The sequence below is a fragment of the Euphorbia lathyris genome, chromosome 5 (assembly GCF_963576675.1).
Source record: "Euphorbia lathyris chromosome 5, ddEupLath1.1, whole genome shotgun sequence".
Taxonomy (NCBI): domain Eukaryota; kingdom Viridiplantae; phylum Streptophyta; class Magnoliopsida; order Malpighiales; family Euphorbiaceae; genus Euphorbia; species Euphorbia lathyris.
In genome coordinates, this window is record NC_088914.1 from 6014580 (window position 1) to 6033301 (window position 18722).

The 18722-nt window shown below is 32.9% G+C and overlaps 1 protein-coding gene across 2 annotated transcripts; it reads left to right on the forward strand.

Annotated features, from left to right (window-relative positions):
- The first annotated feature begins 205 nt into the window (after positions 1–205).
- Positions 206–11630, forward strand: LOC136230326 (agamous-like MADS-box protein MADS4). 2 transcript variants are annotated; one of them, XM_066019372.1, is made up of 8 exons: positions 206–444; positions 5173–5251; positions 6317–6387; positions 6642–6741; positions 7090–7131; positions 7544–7585; positions 8136–8287; positions 11349–11630. In XM_066019372.1, exons 1-8 carry the CDS (start codon positions 260–262, stop codon positions 11422–11424), a joined length of 747 nt encoding a protein of 248 aa, XP_065875444.1. In that variant the 5' UTR covers positions 206–259; the 3' UTR covers positions 11425–11630. The 2 variants fall into 2 exon arrangements, with proteins under 2 accessions (XP_065875444.1, XP_065875445.1); XM_066019373.1 differs by having other exon boundaries at positions 8154–8287.
- Positions 11631–18722: the final 7092 nt, after the last annotated feature.

Sequence of the window (18722 nt, forward strand, 5' to 3'; positions counted from 1 at the left end):
AGGATGTCACTAACCAAACAACAAATACTGTTTTTCGGTGTAAAAGACAAATAAGAATTCACCGACTAAACACCTAAAACTCTCCATTTTAATGTGAAAATGCAAACAGAAGCACGAAAAGAAACAACCAAATACCTTCTTGATCATTAAAAAAAAAAAAAAAAAACAAAACAAAACATGACTAGGTTTTCTGTGATTCAGGAGTCTTAAAACAAGAAGAAGAGAGAGAAAGGGGGTTAGAGAGGGTTAGAGAGAGAAAATGGGGAGAGGAAGAGTGGAATTGAAGAGAATTGAAAACAAAATCAACAGACAAGTAACTTTTGCAAAGAGAAGAAATGGATTATTGAAGAAAGCTTATGAGCTTTCTGTGTTATGTGATGCTGAAGTTGCTCTCATCATCTTCTCCAATAGAGGAAAACTGTACGAGTTTTGCAGTAGTTCAAGGTATCATCAAAACGACATAGTTTTGTAGTACCCCCTCAAAGTCTAGATTCTTTTCTTGAAATCAATCTGACTTTTACTTTAGATCTTCTTTGCTGTTTTCAGCCATGGATATGGGTGAAAGTAAGTGAAAGTTAGTGAAAGTGAGTAAAACTATGCCGTTTCTGTGAATGTCTTGTTGGGGTTTTTTGATAGATCTGCAGTAAAAGATGAGGGAGGATGAAGATGGAGATGATAATAATATTTACTGTTGTATTGATTCTTTTTTCTTTCTCTCTCTTTCTGTTTTTGTTTTCTTTTCTTTCTTGTTTTGATGAATCTGTGGATTTTCTATTTTGGTGATTCAATGAATTTTCTCATTGATCTGTTGCTTTTCAAAGCTTTTTTCAAAGTCCAATCACAGCTGATTTTGTTGTTTTCTCTTAATTAAAAAGATTTTCTTTTTTGGTTTCTTCTTCTTCATCTTTCTTCAAAAACCCAGTCTGATTCTCATCTTAGATTAAGCTTTTGTTTTGTTTCAATGGTGGATTAGGGTTTGATTTTGATTTTTTTTTTTCCCTCTTTTGCTGAAACTCTGAATTTTCCATTTGGTATCTTCTTCTTCTTCATCATCTTTCTTCAAAAACCCAGTCTGGTTTTCATCTTAGATTAAGCTTTTGTTTTGTTTCAATGGTGGGTTAGGGTTTTTTTTTTCATTTTTCTCTCTTTTTTCCTCTTGCTGAAACTCTGAATTTTCCATTTTTTTCTCTAATATTTCCATTGGTTTCTTCTTCTTCATCTTTCTTCAAAAAACCAGTCTGATTCTCATCTTAGATTGAGCTTTGGTTTTGTTTCAATGGTGGATTAGGTTTTATTTTTTATTTTTCTCTCTTTTCTCCTCTTGCTGAAACTCTGAATTTTCCATTTTTTTCTCTAATATTTCCATTGGTTTCTTTTTCTTCTTCATCTTTCTTCAAAAACACAGTCTGATTCTCATCTTAGATTAAGCTTTCATTTTGTTTCAATGGTGGATTAGGGTTTGATTTTGATTTTTTTCCCTCTTTTGCTGAAACTCTGAATTTTCCATTTGGTATCTTCTTCTTCTTCATCTTTCTTCAAAAACACAGTCTGATTCCCATCTTAGATTAAGCTTTGGTTTTGTTTCAATGGTGAATTAGGGTTTGGAACTCTGAATTTTCCATTTGGTATCTTCTTCTTCTTCATCATCTTTCTTCAAAAACCCAGTCTGATCCTTATCTTAGATTAAGCTTTTTCATTTTGTTTCAATGGTGGATTAGGGTTTGATTTTGATTTTTTTTCCTTTTGTCTTTCTATCTTTTTCCTCTTTTGCTAAATCTCTGATCAAGGTTTTCTCCATTGATCTGTTGCTTTTCAAAGCTCTTCAAAGTCCAATCAGAGCTGGTTTTTAATTTTCTCTTAATTAAAAAAAGAGAAAGATCAGAACTTTATTTATGGGATTTTTTTGTTTTCTTCTTGATTCCTTCTTCTTCATCTTCCTTCAAAAACCCAGTTTGATTCTTATCTTAGATTAAGCTTTCATAGTTAATTTCAACTTTAATTAGTTTTTTCCTTTGTTTTTTGTTTCAATGGTGGATTAGGGTTTGATTTTATTTTTTTCCCCTTTTCTCTCTTTTTTCCTCTTTTGCTGAATCTCTGAATTTTCCATTTTTGTGTGTGATGGAAAACAAAAGGTTTTTCTCCATTGATCTGTTGCTTTTCAAGCTCTTCAAAGTCCAATCACAGATTAAAGAAAGATCAGAACTTTATTTATGGGATTTGTTTGTGTTCTTCTTGATTTCTTCTTCTTCATCTTTCTTCAAAAACCCAATTTGATTCTTATCTTAGATTAAGCTTAGTTAATTTGAACTTTAATTAGTTGTTTTCTTTGTTTTTATTTCAATGGGGAATTAGGGTTTTTTTCTTTTTTTTCCTCTTTAATTTCCCATTTTAGTGTCCTTTGATTTTCTGTATTTTAATTAAAAAAAAGCCATTTTTTCCATTGATCTGTTGCTTTTCAAAGCTTTTTTCAATTTGCAATCGCAGCTGGTTTTTAATTTTCTCTTAATTAAATAAAGATCAGAGCTTTATTTATGGGATTTCCTTATTTTCCTCAAAAACCCAGTTTGATTCTTATCTAAGATTACCCTTACTATTGTTAAAGTAGCTATCTTTCCTCATTATTGTTTCAACAATGGATTAGGGTTTTGTTTCCCCTTCAAAATCCAATGCTGCACGGAAACTCTTCATTAGCGTTATCGCTTTTTGTGTCCATTTCTATTTCCGTTCTTTTCTGTTTACATTACAGTTTCCTAGCTACTTTTCTTAGAAATAACGTTTGGACTAGAAAAAGTCCGTGCTCACAGGAAATTCTTTAATCTAATATATTTCTATCTTCACATTACGTTCAACATAGTATCAATTGCTTCCGCTTCTTCCTCTTTGGCTGACCTACCCATGTCAACATCATACAACCCGGCCTCCATCAGTGCCCAAAGCATGTATTTTGTGGCATAATTACACATCACAAAATCATATATTTTTGGCGCACAATAATGCCACAAAAGCTGTATTTTTGTGGCAGAAAATGACACTATATTAGAGAATATTTTATCGGGTATCCGTTTTCGTTTCATTTCCCGTTTCCATTTCCGTGTAACACATTAAAAATCAAGTTTTTTTTTCTTCTTTTTATATTTGAAGAATATTTGTTTTATCTGATCCAACAAGAAATGATGATCAATCAGCAGATAAGACATGTTAGGTTTTCTGAGTACTTTCAGATTAGACATTTCTAGCTGCTGGAGGTTCTGAAATTTCCATTGGATCAAGTTTTCAATCAAACTGATTTCTGAGAAAGTTAGGTTTTTTATTTAATTTTATCTCCCAAAAGCTATAAATGAAATTAGGGTTTTCTTTTCTGCAGATGATCAGTCCTCTCTGTCTATCTCTTTCTGGTATAAAAAGCTCTCTCTCTGTCTCTTTCCATTTAGGTCTGAATTTTGACATGTTTTGAAGTCTGTAATTGAGCTCAAGTGGGTTTGCAGAAACCAATCTAATGTCCAATGGATCCTCAATTTCCTCTTCTCTTAGATCCATGTTTTTTAAGGGTGTTTTCAATAGAGATTTCTGTCAATTCGGGTTATCGTGTCAAAAAACGCAATAAAAAACGATAATAATGTATATCGATTTGTCAGGGGTGGGGAGGGTCGGCCGACCCTCCAACCTGGAAAACCTAGCGTTTAATTTTGTTTTACACGGTCTAGCCCCCGACGTTAGGTCCTACCTCTGCCACTGCGTGTCGTATCAATCAGATTATTTCTGTAAATCGTATTATCGTGTCAAAAATTACTAACCCTAATTTTCAATCAGTTTCTCGATGGATATATATTTCCATTTATTTCCTTCCTCTTTAGATCTCATATACAAAAAATTACTAAATTATTTGACTAAGTATCCTTTTGATTATAGTTATTTTTTGTTTGTTGTTGTTAGTTATTTAGTGTTTTCTATGCTATGATGCACAGAAACTCACGATGACATGCGTTTCACTGTTCTGTCAGATGTGGGAATGGAAACTCCCGGAAAATGATATAAAACGTTTCCAAGCGTATGTTCGTAATTACCCAAAATATGAAAAACGTCTCTTTGTTTTTAAATGGTTTCTTTTGCAGATTTCTGCTAAAATTCTGAAAATTCAAATTTTCTATTTTTGCAATTCCAATTTAGTGTAAGACTATGAAAATTGAAACTTAGAAGTTGACTGATACTTCCTTCCTTGTATGTTTCAATTTAAAGAAGATACCTACATTTCTTTCTCCTATAATTCTTATCTCTTGAATCTCGATTGAGCTTGTACTTTTTTTTCATCTTATCCTTCGTTCTTATACACATAATCTGGTGGGTGGAATAAAAGAATCGGGTAGATGGTATGCTTATTGTCATTGTTGAACAAAATTATTTTTTAATTTTTAAAAATATATTATTATATTGTTAACGTTATAAATAAATCCTTATATTTTTAATATTTACATATTTTCCATGTCTCCATTTCCAGTATTTTTTATAAATCACGTTTTTTAGTGTCTGTTTCCATTTTTTTATCTATTTCCGTTCAACATAGATTTTCTGTTGGTGATATTTATATTCAATTATTATCAAACACGTCTTTTTTATCTCCCGTTTAAAATTAAAAAACAAAAAATAGTTCCGAAAAATGAAACCAGACACCGACTATATATTCACATACTATAATGAATGAGGGTTGTGCATCATTGTGTCCATAGGGTAAAGCAATTTTTTAAGTTTTGTTTTCTTGCAGATGCATCCTTTCTTTCTCATTGTTTCATCCAATGAAGTTCAGTTTTCCTAAAATGGAAATTCTTTTATCCATATCTTGAATCGAATCATTGTGATGTAATTTTTCTGCTTCAAAATGGTGAAAAAAATGGTGTCAAAACATAGACTTCTCAGCTATTGCTGCTTAATTACAGGCTACTCATTAGGATGTTAATGAAATTATGAGTCTTTAATACGGGTTGTCGTGTCGTAATTGTGTGATGTGTAATTGTGTGATGTGATGTATATATTTCATGTGATTTTATATGATATAAATGCAACAAAAAAATAAAGGATTGTGTAAGACGGATTATCTTGAGTTATGTAACGTTTTTATGTGTAATTAATTATATATATGGAGGCTAATATATATTTTGTTTAATTGTTTATATTAAGCATGCTGAAAACACTTGAGAGGTATCAGAAATGCAACTATGGAGCACCAGAGACTAATGTGTCTGCAAGAGAAGCTTTGGTAATTCATGTTTTCTTCTTTTTTTATTATTATTATTTGGTATTTAATATAATTGTTCGGTTCGAGGTTGTTCAGACATTTTTAAGTGGTTTCATGCTCAATAAAATTTTCTACGTACACTAAGAATTAAACTCAGGAATTCGAGGCGCTTTCCGTTCAAATCAACCTTGATCTGTATTTCCTTATTAATTATATAGTTTTTTTAAAAGTTCTAAAATTGCTAATTTTTACACTTCCCAAACATGTAATTATGTTGTACAAAAGTTTTTATTTTAAAATCTTTTTGCATTTTGAAAAATACTTTGGATACCGAAACTCTCAAAACTTGTACAAAATAAATCGGGTCACATTTTCGTAATTTAGAAAAAAAAATTAGAAACTTGTTTCTTAGAATGTAATTAGGTCATGTTAATAAAATGTTTAGTAAATTCTTAATATATTTTAAATCATTTTCTATAAGCTTTTCAAAGTGAAAAAAAAAATCTCCTTTTCTTTGTTATTATTTGATTTGTATGTAATTTTTTTAATGCGTATATAGAAAAATTAAACTTACATCCTTGTAGTGTTAAAAAATTACAGATATACCCTTTTTTTATTATTTACACATTTCTTTATGATTTAGTTTTATATACATTTCCATATAATATAGTTCGTCTTACATATAAAGTTAGCTTTATAGCTCACTAATGAACATATTAATCACAATTAAAAGAATAATTTTTATTAAGAATGCCTTTATTAACTTTTATATATAGAATAACTTTATTAACATACCCCTTCACGCGAATGCATCCTGAGTTTTATATATATATATATATATATATATATATATATATCCATCTTACTCTATGTTGAAATTTAATTAACACATGTCCTTTAAACACTCGGCTACTTGATCTAAGAGACTCTGATAATATATTAAAGAACCAATTAAACAAAAGTATGAAACTGATAGTTAAGATCTAAAAATAGTTTTTATTATTATCACCGAGAAATATGCATCTTGTTACTATGATGAATGTAGCATATATATTCTAAAGCGTCCATGCTTGAATGCTCTAACAGCAAGAGCTAAGCAGCCAACAAGAATATCTGAAGCTTAAAGCTCGCTATGAAGCCCTGCAACGATCTCAAAGGTTAGTCAATCACTGACAGATTCAGAGTTCACTGATAGGAGTGTTTATGCTGGTCTCTCTTGATTTATGGATGGTAAATTGATTTTTTTTGTATTCTTACCTAAAAAAAGTCAAAACCCTGTAAACATTTTCCATACAATAAATATTTTCCAGCGACCAGTAGGTGCTTAAGCCCCTAAATCCGTCCCTGGAGTCAACCATGAATTAAGTTCAAATACAAAGTTTTCATACAATAATTTTGTTGTTGATGACAGGAATCTTTTAGGAGAAGATCTTGGTCCTTTAAACAGCAAGGAGCTTGAGTCACTGGAAAGACAACTTGATATGTCATTGAAGCAGATTAGATCAACCAGGGTACCCATTTTTTTCATTTTTTCTCTATATCTTTCCGGGTTTATATGGACCTAACCAATGAAAAATAAACGCATAAACATATATAGACATATATCCATTTTTAATTGGTCAGATCCTTATAGATTAGAACTTGGGTGGCAATTCTTGCAGATCGATCGTGGTTGTCTGGTTAAATGTCGGTTTAGTGTTAAATGTGTCAATCCTAACCTAATTAAAAAAAAATTGTTTCAAAATCGTGTTTATACAGTTGGGTTTGTTTCGTGTTCGCGGATCACACGTGATTTTACGATCTTTGTTAACGAAAGTAATTGTGCTTAAAGCTGATAATAATTCCTTGATCTTTGACAGACCCAATTTATGCTGGACCAGCTCACTGATCTACAACGCAGGGTATGAAATTCTGTGAACTTCAATTTGCCCTAAAACTGAAATTTAGTTTTCAATTTAGTCCTTAAATTTGATGTTTAAAATTGGTTAATGAGATCAATTTAGTCTAAAATTAAGTTTGGCTATGAATTTAGCCATTAAACTTTGATATCTAGATTCAAATCGGTCAAAAATAATGTGTCAATATATAATTGGTTGTTATTCGATATATTTCACTTTTTCATGCTATCACGTGTTATTTTAAACTAATTTGATTACAAATGATAAGTTAAAGGATTAAATTGATATCTAAATTTAATTTTGTACTAAATCCGGGACGAAATACTAAGTTAAAAACCAAATAGTAAGATTAAATTAACCTTTGATTATAGTTTCTTGGTTCATTTATCCATTTATTGAAAATTCTTGCGTGCAGGAACATATGCTCAACGAAGCAAACAGGTCCCTGAAACAAAGGGTAGGCAACATTTCTCGCTCATAATTTATGTTAACTAATAAAATGTTTATCAGGTCCCTAACTTTTATTTCCCGTACGATATTAAATAACTTTAATTCTTAAAAGTTTTCATTTTGAGATCATTAACAGTTAAATTTTGATTTCCCATACGATCATTAACGATATTAAAAAAATTATTGTCCCGAATCTCGTTTCATTTTCTGTCTTTCTCACAAAAAATGTTATCTTTTTTTACTACCTATATAATATATTATTTTAATTAAGTGAGTACCACTTTTTATAAGAAAGATAGGAAAAGAAATAGGAAGTTCGGGAAATCAAAAATTCTTTCATAAATTCTTTTTTTTTTTCTTTTACACGTACCGATAATTTCACAATTGGTCGTTTTTGTCAGTTTTGGTATATAATTAAAAATTGGTTAGATTTTCTATTAAAATAAATTTTAAAGTTGAGTTATTTTATATGTATAAAATTAAATTTATGATCGTTTTATTATCGAAACTTTTATGACCGTGGATGCTTTTAAGATGGATACCTTATATGTAATTAGGGATTGGGATGTATGCAGCTGATGGAAGGATACCAAGTAAATCCATTGCAGTTGACGGGTCAAGATGAGGTTGCTTTTGGTCGTCAAGGAGGTCAATCTCAGGGCGAAGGCTTCTTTCATCCTTTGGAGTGTGAACCCACTTTGCAAATTGGGTATGTTTCCTATTCATTGCTCATTCGATTTCACAACGAGTTGTCGTGTCATAATCATAATCATAATTGAGTTTGTCTCAATTATGTTACTATGGCGATTTTCGGCGATTAAAATATATCAGAATGATGACATAAGTGATATATCAATATGAATCAATTCAGATCTCGAGATCTGATTGAAACGATACATGACATTCACGTATGCGTTATCACGTGTCGGTTATTTATATGGAAAAAAAAACAAAATTTAGTTTTTTTCTTCATAAAAATAATCGACACGTGGTTGTCACGTTTCGTTTCGGTCAGAAATCTGAGTTCTCATATTGATGTATCACCTGTTTCATTATTTTAATGTCTTTTAACTACTGAAATCGACAGAGTAACTTAATGGCTTAAAGCATTATTTGGCCCTGACCTATCCAAAATTGTGTCATTTGGTCCCTGACCTATTATTTGGTCACATTTGGCCCTTGACCTATCCCATTTGGTGAAATTTCACCCAATTTGTATGAATACTTAACGGAATCGTTATCTCATTGATAAGTAATGATATTTTGACACTTAAACTTGAAACGTGAAATTTCTTAAAGTTTTTTTTCCACATTATGTGGAAAAAATTAATTAGATTTAAAAAACAAAAAAAAAAAACAACAAACAAATCCTAAACTAAAATCTATTAAGTTCAAGTGTCAAATTATCGTTACTTATCAATGAGATAATGATTCGATTAAGTTTGAATCCAAATTAAGTGAAAGTTCACCAATTTGGGATAGATCAGAGGCTAAATGTGACCAAATAATAGGTCAGGGACCAAATAACAAAATTTTGGATAGATCAAGGGTCAAATAGTGCTTTAAGCCTAACTTAATTGAAACAAAGCCTGTCTGAATCAAATGTGCCCTAATATGAGCCCTAATCAATATCAAACGGGCTTCAAGCCCGTATTTATATATCAAACGCGCCCCAATATGGGCCTTATATAAATAATGGGCCCTAAATTAGCCTGCCCCTTATGTACTTAAGCCCCTTATGTAATAATATATCAAACGGGCCTCACTATGGGCTTTTTCTCATTTTCAAACAGGCTTTGTCAATCCCATATTTATATATCATGTTGTGGTATTAAAAATTAGGGCAAAGTATGAAAAAAATACTCATGGTTTGCTTTATTTGTAAATAGAGGACTATGGTTTAAAAGTTTGCAAATGAAGATATGTGCTATGCTTTTTTTACAAAACAAAGTATTTAAAATTAAACTTTTAAGTAATTGATGACAATCAAGATCATTTTTTAATATTTTTTCCGTTACATTTATAAATTGACAAAACACAGATCCCAAAATCAAATTGCAACGGTGTAAAATGTACTTAAATATCAATTTAGTTTATAAACTGTCATATTAGTAAAAAAAAACGTAAATTTTCACCATATTATTTATTGTTTTGATTTAGTAAGTTGTTTTTTAGGGGAGTTGTGTTTTGCCGATATGTAAGAATAATTTTTTTAAGATAAAAATATTTTTAGTTATAATCAGAACTTAACTGTAAAATTGTGATACTTTATTTTGTAAATAAAACATATCATATACGTTTATTTGTAAACTTTTAAACCACAAACCTCTGTTTGCAAATTGGGTAAACCACATTCATTTTTTTCATATTTTTCCCTAAAAATTATATCGATTATATAATCTAGAGTCACTCGACCAAAATCAATGGAACGTTGACATGTATACGAGAATAAAGCCAATCTTTTTTAGTTTTTATTTATTGAGTCCTTAATATATTAATTTACCTCGATTAATTATAGGAAAAAGTACAAAAATAAATGTTGTAGTTACACATGTTTTCGATCGGCAGGCTTGTGGTTTAAAAATTTACAAAATGGTACTTTGAGGTTCATTCCGTTAGCAAAAACATACTAAATTGACTAACGGTGTTAAAAGTAAAAAGAAAAATAGTTAATTTAGTCCTTATATTTATTTATTTTATAAATTAACCCCCTTATTATCTAATTATCACAAACAAACTCCAAAATTAAAAATAAAAATCAAATACACCTTCTTCTCCATCTCTCTCTAATTTCTTATGTTTCTTCTTCTTTCTTTCACTTCTCTCTCTTCTTTATTAATTTCTCTCTCCTTAAAAATACATATATATATATATATATTAAATAATTAACTAAATTATATATATATATAATTTAATTAATTATTTAATTTAGTATGTGTTTGCTAACGGAATGAACCTCAAAGTATCATCTTGTAATTTTAAATCATAAGGTTCCCTATCGAAAATAGATGTACCCACAAGATTTATTTTTATATTTTTCCCTTAATTATATTCATACACATCCAACTCCTCACTAATAAGCCAATTAACTTCTTTCAAAATCAACAAATTCGTTAGTTGAAAGTTAAAATTTATGTAAAATGATAACTTTATCGAATATTATAAAACATTAAAATAATTAGTGATAGATGTATAAACTTATCTACCGAGAAATTATAGTGTCTGTCTATCTATAAAATCTTTACTAAGAGAATTATGGAGTAAAGGACTATTTAGATGATCTATAAAAAGTCACGAATTATGGGTTAAATGTCTCGTTGGTCACTAAACATTTATAGTAGTTTTAAAATGGTCAATCAATTTCAATTTGTTTTAATAAAATCATTCAACTTTAAATTTTATCTTAATAAAATAATTTCGGCGATTTTAAAAGCAAAACACACACCAGAAAATGATGTGGCTGCCACGTCAACTTTCACCGCTTTACGAAAACGACTCGTGGTTACCACCTAGACAATATGTGGCTACCACGTATCGTTTTGGTCAGCTAGGTGATAGTCATGTATCGTTTCATTGAGTGATGAAAGTTGACTAGTTTTTTTTTACATGGAAGCCTCATGGTTTTTTTTAGAGTGAATAAGATAAAATTTAAAGTTGAATGGTTTTGTTGAGACAAATTGAAGTTGAATCACAACCAGTGAGCCTGAGCCTGAGTATGAGCCTGTAACAAGAAATTGAGAGGCTAATTGAGATGGTGTATTGAAATGCAGATATCCACATGATCCAATAACAGTAGTGACAGCTGGACCAAGTGTGAATAATTACATGCCTGGATGGTTACCTTGATCAATAAAGGGAAGAGAGAAAAATGAGCCAATCTAGCTATTATTGGCATTAATTCCTTTCAAAACAATCTATCTTTTGTATTGTATTTCAATTAAAAACAAGTTTATTTTTGTATTTTGGATCATATTATATTTTTATATAATATATATATTGTAATTCTGTAATTTAGAATTAAACAATGGAAATTAGTAACTTTGTGTGCTCAATGCTTCTTTCAGAGGTTGTTGTTGGCTTTTTTAAAATAAAATAAAATTAAAAAAAAAACCTTTTATGCTTTTATGTTTTTTCCGATTAAGAGATAACCGAGATTTTTCGCTCTGCTAAAAACAAGGATTTCGAAATTAAAATGATCACTGATGAACTTTTTTTTTTAACAAAGAATAGAATTTTTATTAACTTGAATCACAAAGAATAACATCGTAAAGGAAGTGAGGGGCTGAATCTCACTCACCACGAACAGACCGAGAACTTCCTGCTTTTGCCAAGCAATGAGCAGCAACGTTCGCTGAACGTTTAACAAAAGAGACCGAAATTGAATCTAGCTCTTGTAACAAATTTTGACAATCAAAAACAATATCCCGTAAATATGAAAATCTAAAAGAAGATGTAGATTGATGAAGTGCGGTGATAGCTGATAAACAGTCCGACCGAATATCCACATTCCTGTACTCATTTGTTTTGAGCCAAGTCAATGCTTCTTTAATAGCAATAGCCTCCGCCGCCACCGGTTCATAAAACCCGTCCAACAATCCGTGGAAGGCATATATGCAGTCACCTCGTGAGTTCCTCAGTATTAGACCCATAGAACAATAACCTTCTTCTTAGAATACACCAGCATCCACATTACAAGCAAAGAAACCCTCCGCTGGTTTTTGCCACCGAGCAGCAGCAGCATTTTTTGCGATCAGACTTCCTCACAAAGACTGAGCTTCCCTCCATTCAGACAGATCTCTTCTCGCGGATAGTGCGATTGATGCCGGATTTGAACTCTTCTGTCCCCAAACCACTACATTTCTATGTTTCCATAAATGCCAAATTATACTAGTGATTTCCCCAATATCCGTACCCCCAGAATTTTGAATTTTGTCACCAAACCAATTAAGAAAATTCCCAATACTCACCATACGGTGATCCAAAAAAAAAGCCTCCCAAACAGATGCAGCAAATGGACAAACTAAGAGGAGATGGTTCTCATCCTCATTGTACTCATGACAGATTGGACAAAGGTTAGGATGGTTACTGTGTTTCTTCGCCAAATTAGCCATTGTGGGGAGACAAAATGAGAATAAGCGCCATAAAAAATTCACCATCTTCGGAGGAGCTTTAATTCTCCAAATTCCTGACCATAAATTCTCTCTCATCGGGTCCGTGGCCAGAGTATTGGACATCAACCTTCTATATCCACTACGAACCGAATATACACCACTTTTTTCAAAAAACCAATACCAGTCGTCCGTCATAGAGTTACTACGTCTCGGTATTGATTCAACGAGTCTCCTTTTTCTTTCATTGAATATACTTCTCACTACATCAAGATTCCATCTTCCCTCATCAATTAATAAATCACATACCAGTCCCGTAGGTAGCGAGAAGCTGATTCCAATTTCAGGCACAGGTTGAGTCGCTGAAGGTAGCCATGGGTCACTCCATATCGCAATTAATGTTCCATTACCAACTTTACACCGCAAACCCTCAATTAACACGTCCCTTCCTACTAAAATAGACCTCCAAATATACGAGGGATTGTGGCCGATTTCAGCACTAAGGAAATTGGATGTATTGAAATATTTGGCTTTCATGATCCATGATACTAGCGAATTTGGTTGAGTCAAGATCCACCACCCCTGTTTTGCAAGTAAAGACAAGTTAAAACATTTAGTATCCCTAAAGCCCATTCCACCTTTTATTTTTGGTCGACAAAGGCGAGACCATTACTGCCAGTGAATCCCAGAATGCGCATCCCTAGAGGCCCTCCACCAAAATTTGTTAAGTAACTTGTCTAACTGCTCACATAATTGGTTAGGTAATTCAAATAAGCTCATAATATAAGAAGGGATAGATTGAAGGACCGATTTGATCAATGGGTCACCTTGACGCAAATCCCGAGAAGGTTCAATTGGTTCCAACTCCTGATCTCCACACAAAATTTTGTACCTTACTGAAAAGACACACAACATAATCATTTTGATCCACTTATCTTGGAAACCAAACTTCTCCATCATACAGCTTAAGAATTCTCATTCAACACAATCGTAAGCCTTCCTCATATCTAATTTTAATGCTGCCATTCCTTTCTTATTTTGTCTCATAGTCTTCAAACCATGAAGGGCCTCATATACAACAATGATGTTATCTGAAATCAGACGTCCAGGTAGGAAGGCGCTTTGCGTCTCCGAGATCACTGAATTCAGAACCTGTTTCAAACGGTTAGCTAGCATTTTAGAGACTATTTTGAACAAAACATTACAAAGGGCGATGGGTCGTATATCCGTTACAAACTCCATATAAGTTTTCTTCGAGACAAGGACAATAAATGTGTCGTTTAGCTTTTTAGGAATTGTTACCGTGTGAAGTATATTTAAACAAGTAGCTGTGACATCACCTCCTGCCACATGCCAGGACCTTTGGTAAAACGCAGGATTCAAACCATCGGGACCCGGGCTCTTATCAGGATGCATCGCAAAGCAAGCGAGTTTAACTTCTTCATCAGTAACAGGCCTACCCAACTCAGCATTATCCGCGTCTGATATTCGAGATTGAACAGCAGATAAAACCTCGTTAACTTCACTACCACGACTTTTGAAATTATCTTTGTAATAATCTTGCACAATTTGCTCTAATCCATTTCCTTTCCCACACCGTTGACCATTACTGTTTCGAATTTCCTGAATTGTATTATGTCTTTTCCTGGCTGATGCGTAGGCATGAAAGTATTTGGAATTCGAATCTCCTTCCCTAAGCCAAAAGAGTTTGGCTCTCTGCTGCCAAAAATCTTCATGGCACTGAAGTAACTTCATATATTCAGTCGTAGCTTTTGTGTACTGCTCCCTTCCAAAGCTGTCAGTTCGCCTATGATACCTGGAACGAATCTCTCTCAAAATTGATAAAGAATGGTGAAACTTTCCTTCGAGTTTCGAGCTCCATTGTTGAAGTGCAGAAGAACATCGTTGTATCTTCTCTTCAATAGATCTGCTAGGAGTATCCCAAGCCTGTTGAACAATCTCTCCACATCTTTCCTCTCTAAGCCAGCTATTTTCAAATCTGAACCTTTTAACCCCCTGATTTTGAACCCACAATCTTAAGGTAAGTAATAAAGACGTATGATCAGAACAGGTGGTTACTTGATTCTGTAGCCTCGATTCAGTAAACTGACTTCTCCACTGTGTATTAATCAAGACGCTCTTCAATCCACCTACTGGTCCCTCTTCCTACTTCCCAGGTAAATGGATACCCCTTCATGGATAGACTTGACAATTCACAATCCTCAATTGCGTTTTTAAAACCTTCTAACAGATTTATGGGATGGCGGTTACCTCCTCTTTTCTCTTTTTGACATGTCAAATCATTAAAATCCCCTATACAGCACCACGGTCTTCTTAAAGGACCAAATAACGCTCGCAGCATATCCCATGAAGCTTGTCTTCTAATTCTCTCTGGAAACCCATAAAAGCCCGTCAACCTCCATTGCGGGATATTGAGCATATTGATATAGGCATCAATATAGTTCAGACTGGATGTTTGTATGACAACTGAAACAGAATCCCTCCACAAGAGAGCAATACCCCTCCATGTCCCTGACCCTCCACAACAAAACAATTCTCAAAACCAATCTTCCTACAAACTTGTTTTACCTTAACTTCCTTGACCATTAATTCCATTAGAAAAACAATTAATGGGCGATGAACGTGTACCAGGTCCCGTAGGACATTGACTGTCCGTGGATTGCCCAGTCCACGACAGTTCCAGCTTAACAGACTCATAATATCCGACGGGCCTGGTTCCCAGGTCCCGTCTCCTCTCCGGTTTTCCTCTGTCCGACACAGGTGGTTTCAATCTCCATTAACACATCACTATCACTGGTTCGCTGTCTTTTTGGTTCCAAGCTAATACCATCCACAACTCCACTAGATTGCCCCAAACTCGTGGTCTGTCTGGAAGAATCCCGCTGAATATTATGTTCAGAACTCTGTACCGTATCTGGTTGATCCCCAAGCTCACTCTGATTCTCAAAACTGTCATCAGTTGGATCACGAAGCCACTGTTTTCCTATTTGTATCACTGCCTTACGCAGAGGAGCTCTAACGAAACTACCAAATCTTCTCTCAGTTGGTTTAGTCGGGTTGTCAAATAATAGTGTACAAAACTTATCCGCATGACCAATTACCCCACAATAGAAGCAAAATTGGGGAAGCCATTCGTACTTGAAATCAACCTAGAACCACTTTCCTCCTCTTCGCTGTAAGTTCTGGCCCATTTGTAGACTTCTATGAACATTAATGGTTACCTTCATACGAAAGAAGCTCCTCCCAAGGCCAGTAAAATTCTTAGGATCTGCTGCAATAAATCTGCCGACATTGTTGCCCAGGGCTTCACAGACCGCTATCGTTTGAAACTCCAACAGAAGACCAAAGATCTGAATCCATATAATCAAATCATTGAGTTCCACATAGGTTGATTGTTCTAAAACAGCCAAATTATGAAGAATTAGCAGGTTTTGGTTGAAGGTCCAAGGACCATTATTGAGCACCCTTTCTATGTCAATTTCGTGATAAAATTGAAACAGATACCTTCCTTCGACTTCAGTTTCGGTTACCGTCACTCCTTTAACCGGTCTCCAGATTGCTGCCAAAGTGTTTTTCATTGATTCAAAATGGATATTCCGATGAGCAAGAAATTTCCCCACAACAAAAAAGAATTGCTGATCCGCAGCCGCAATTAGCAGATTATCCTCAACAATAAGCCCCTCCTCTTCCTCATCGTCAATGTGCAATCGCGCGTAATCTTGCGGCAAAACATTAGGTCCTGCCATAGACTTCGGCACAGATTGAATTACAGATACTAAACAGGCAAGTGGTGATTATTAGAGGGATGTAACTATGGCAAATAGCAGATATCACCGATGGGATCGTAAGTTTTAGGGTTTCAACTCAACAAAGAAGACAAACGGCACTCCAAGGGGAGAGACAAAGATTGATTATAAAGGATTAACAGAGCAAAGAAATTAGGCAAAGAAAGAGATTAGGCAAACCAGTGAGAAGAACACGGCGGATGTAACAATGGGATCGGACGGATTTTCAAGAAGACTCATGGGAGAGAGCTCTCAAAAGTAAGTTTGACAGAATCTGGGCATTTTGATCACTGATGAACTTAAAATTGAAAAATTCATAGAATTTATGATATTTTAAACAACTTTAATTTTTTAACTTTTAAATTTTGAGATCATTTAGGTGTTTTTAATTAGGAGAGAGAAAGTGAATGTGGTACTAAGCACCTTTAATTCTTGAAATTTTCTATTTTGAGGTTGTATTTTTTTTATATAAACAAAACCATATATTACAAAAAAAAAGCGAAACGATGTCATTTTGAATACAAGCTGAAACACAATTAGGGAATTCTTTATTAAAAATTTCCAAATGAGAAAGAGACCGTACCCAGACAGCTAATATATGTGCTGTAGAATTTGCTTGTCTTCTCTCATGCACGAACTCAACTGAAACAAAAGATCGAGCCACACCAAAAATATTTTCTAACATGATCCCCAACCAGTTTGACAACACCACACCACCTTTAATTAACTGTATAGCAGAAACTGAATCAGAGGTCACCAACATAACCTGAAAGCCACAATCCCGTACCACACGCAATGAATAAAGAATCCTAAAATTTCCACATGCAATGCCAATAAGGTAGTGCCAACGGATCCTCCTCCCGAAATTGAAACAAGGCCATTACAATCTTTAACAACCATACCAAATGATCCCTTAAACGTTTGAATTGAAAATACAGCATCACAATTAAGCTTGTAGGAATTAGTAGCAGGCGACAACCAAACATAATTGACAATTGAATCAACCACACTAAATCGACTATTCTGGACAATTTAGTCCTGTATGAGCAGCATTAAAACTCGCATTTCTTGGATCTGCACCTCGCCTCAAATGAAATTAACTCCTCAAATCTTGGACATGTACCACGCCATACATCATATGACTCAAATGAATTCAACTCATCAAGTTTTGAGGATGTTAACCGTTATTTTATAATGTCAAATGTTAAATAGAATAATTATGTTAGTAAAATACAAAGTTTAAGAATCATAATGTTCGGTTTTAAATTTAGAAATCATAATAAAAATAAACATTAAGCTCAAAGACTATGAGTGTAATTTGAAAACGATACTTTTTTTTAACTAAAGCAAAAAAAAAAAAAAAATCATCAAATAAAGTGCAACCAACACTGTGTAAAACAACATTAAGAGGGTGTTGTTTCAGTTTTTCAAAGTAGCGTTTAGCGTTTCACTCCAAACCGTATGAAATATAGCGTTTGGTTAGGTTTATATAACAGCAGCGTTTAGCATTTTCTCTGGAAACTGCAGCGTTTTGGAGCGTTTCACGAAAAGCTCCTATTTGGAGCTTTTCATAAACTGATGTTTGTTGTTATTTGTTATTGACAAAATTATCATTCTTATTTTCATAAAATATGTTTATTTTTTAACATTATTTATATTTCCACAACATAATTATTGGAAGAACGAGGTTTTGTTGCGTTCAATAAATTTTTTATTTTTATTAATTTGTGTAACACAATTTTTATTTTATAATAGGATAAGGTGCAAAAATACCCAAACATTTATAGTTAGGAGAAATTTTATCCTTAACATCTAAAATGGTGCAATTATACCTCTAATGTTGGCCACCAAAAGCAAATTTACCCATAATATTGACGAGTTGGGTCAATTTGAGAAATAATTTATCAAACTGTCTTCTTGGTCATAAATATTGTCATCTACACTCCAAATGTGCATCATTTTATCATCGTTAGTAACAAATCATAAATATATGATTAGACGTGAATTTTTTTTTTAAATAAAAAAAATATATTGTCTTTTGTACGAGTTGGATAAAAAAAAATTAAACATGTCACCGAATTTATAAATATTAATTTTCAATTTTATTATTAAATAACAAAAAATATGAAATCTCTTTTTTAGAACTACTCATATGTGCAATTAGTGTTGAATAAGAAATAAAATATCTATGTTTTCTTATAATATCTGAAATCGACCCAATTTGCTAATG

Excerpts from the sequence above, each read along its gene's own strand:
- LOC136230326 (XM_066019372.1), top strand. The coding sequence starts at position 260 with ATGGGGAGAGGAAGAGTGGAATTGAAGAGAATTGAAAACAAAATCAAC. Across the intron at positions 5,252-6,316 it reads TGTCTGCAAGAGAAGCTTTG|CAAGAGCTAAGCAGCCAACA; the intron begins GTAATTCATGTT and ends ATGCTCTAACAG. Across the intron at positions 6,388-6,641 it reads GCCCTGCAACGATCTCAAAG|GAATCTTTTAGGAGAAGATC; the intron begins GTTAGTCAATCA and ends TGTTGATGACAG.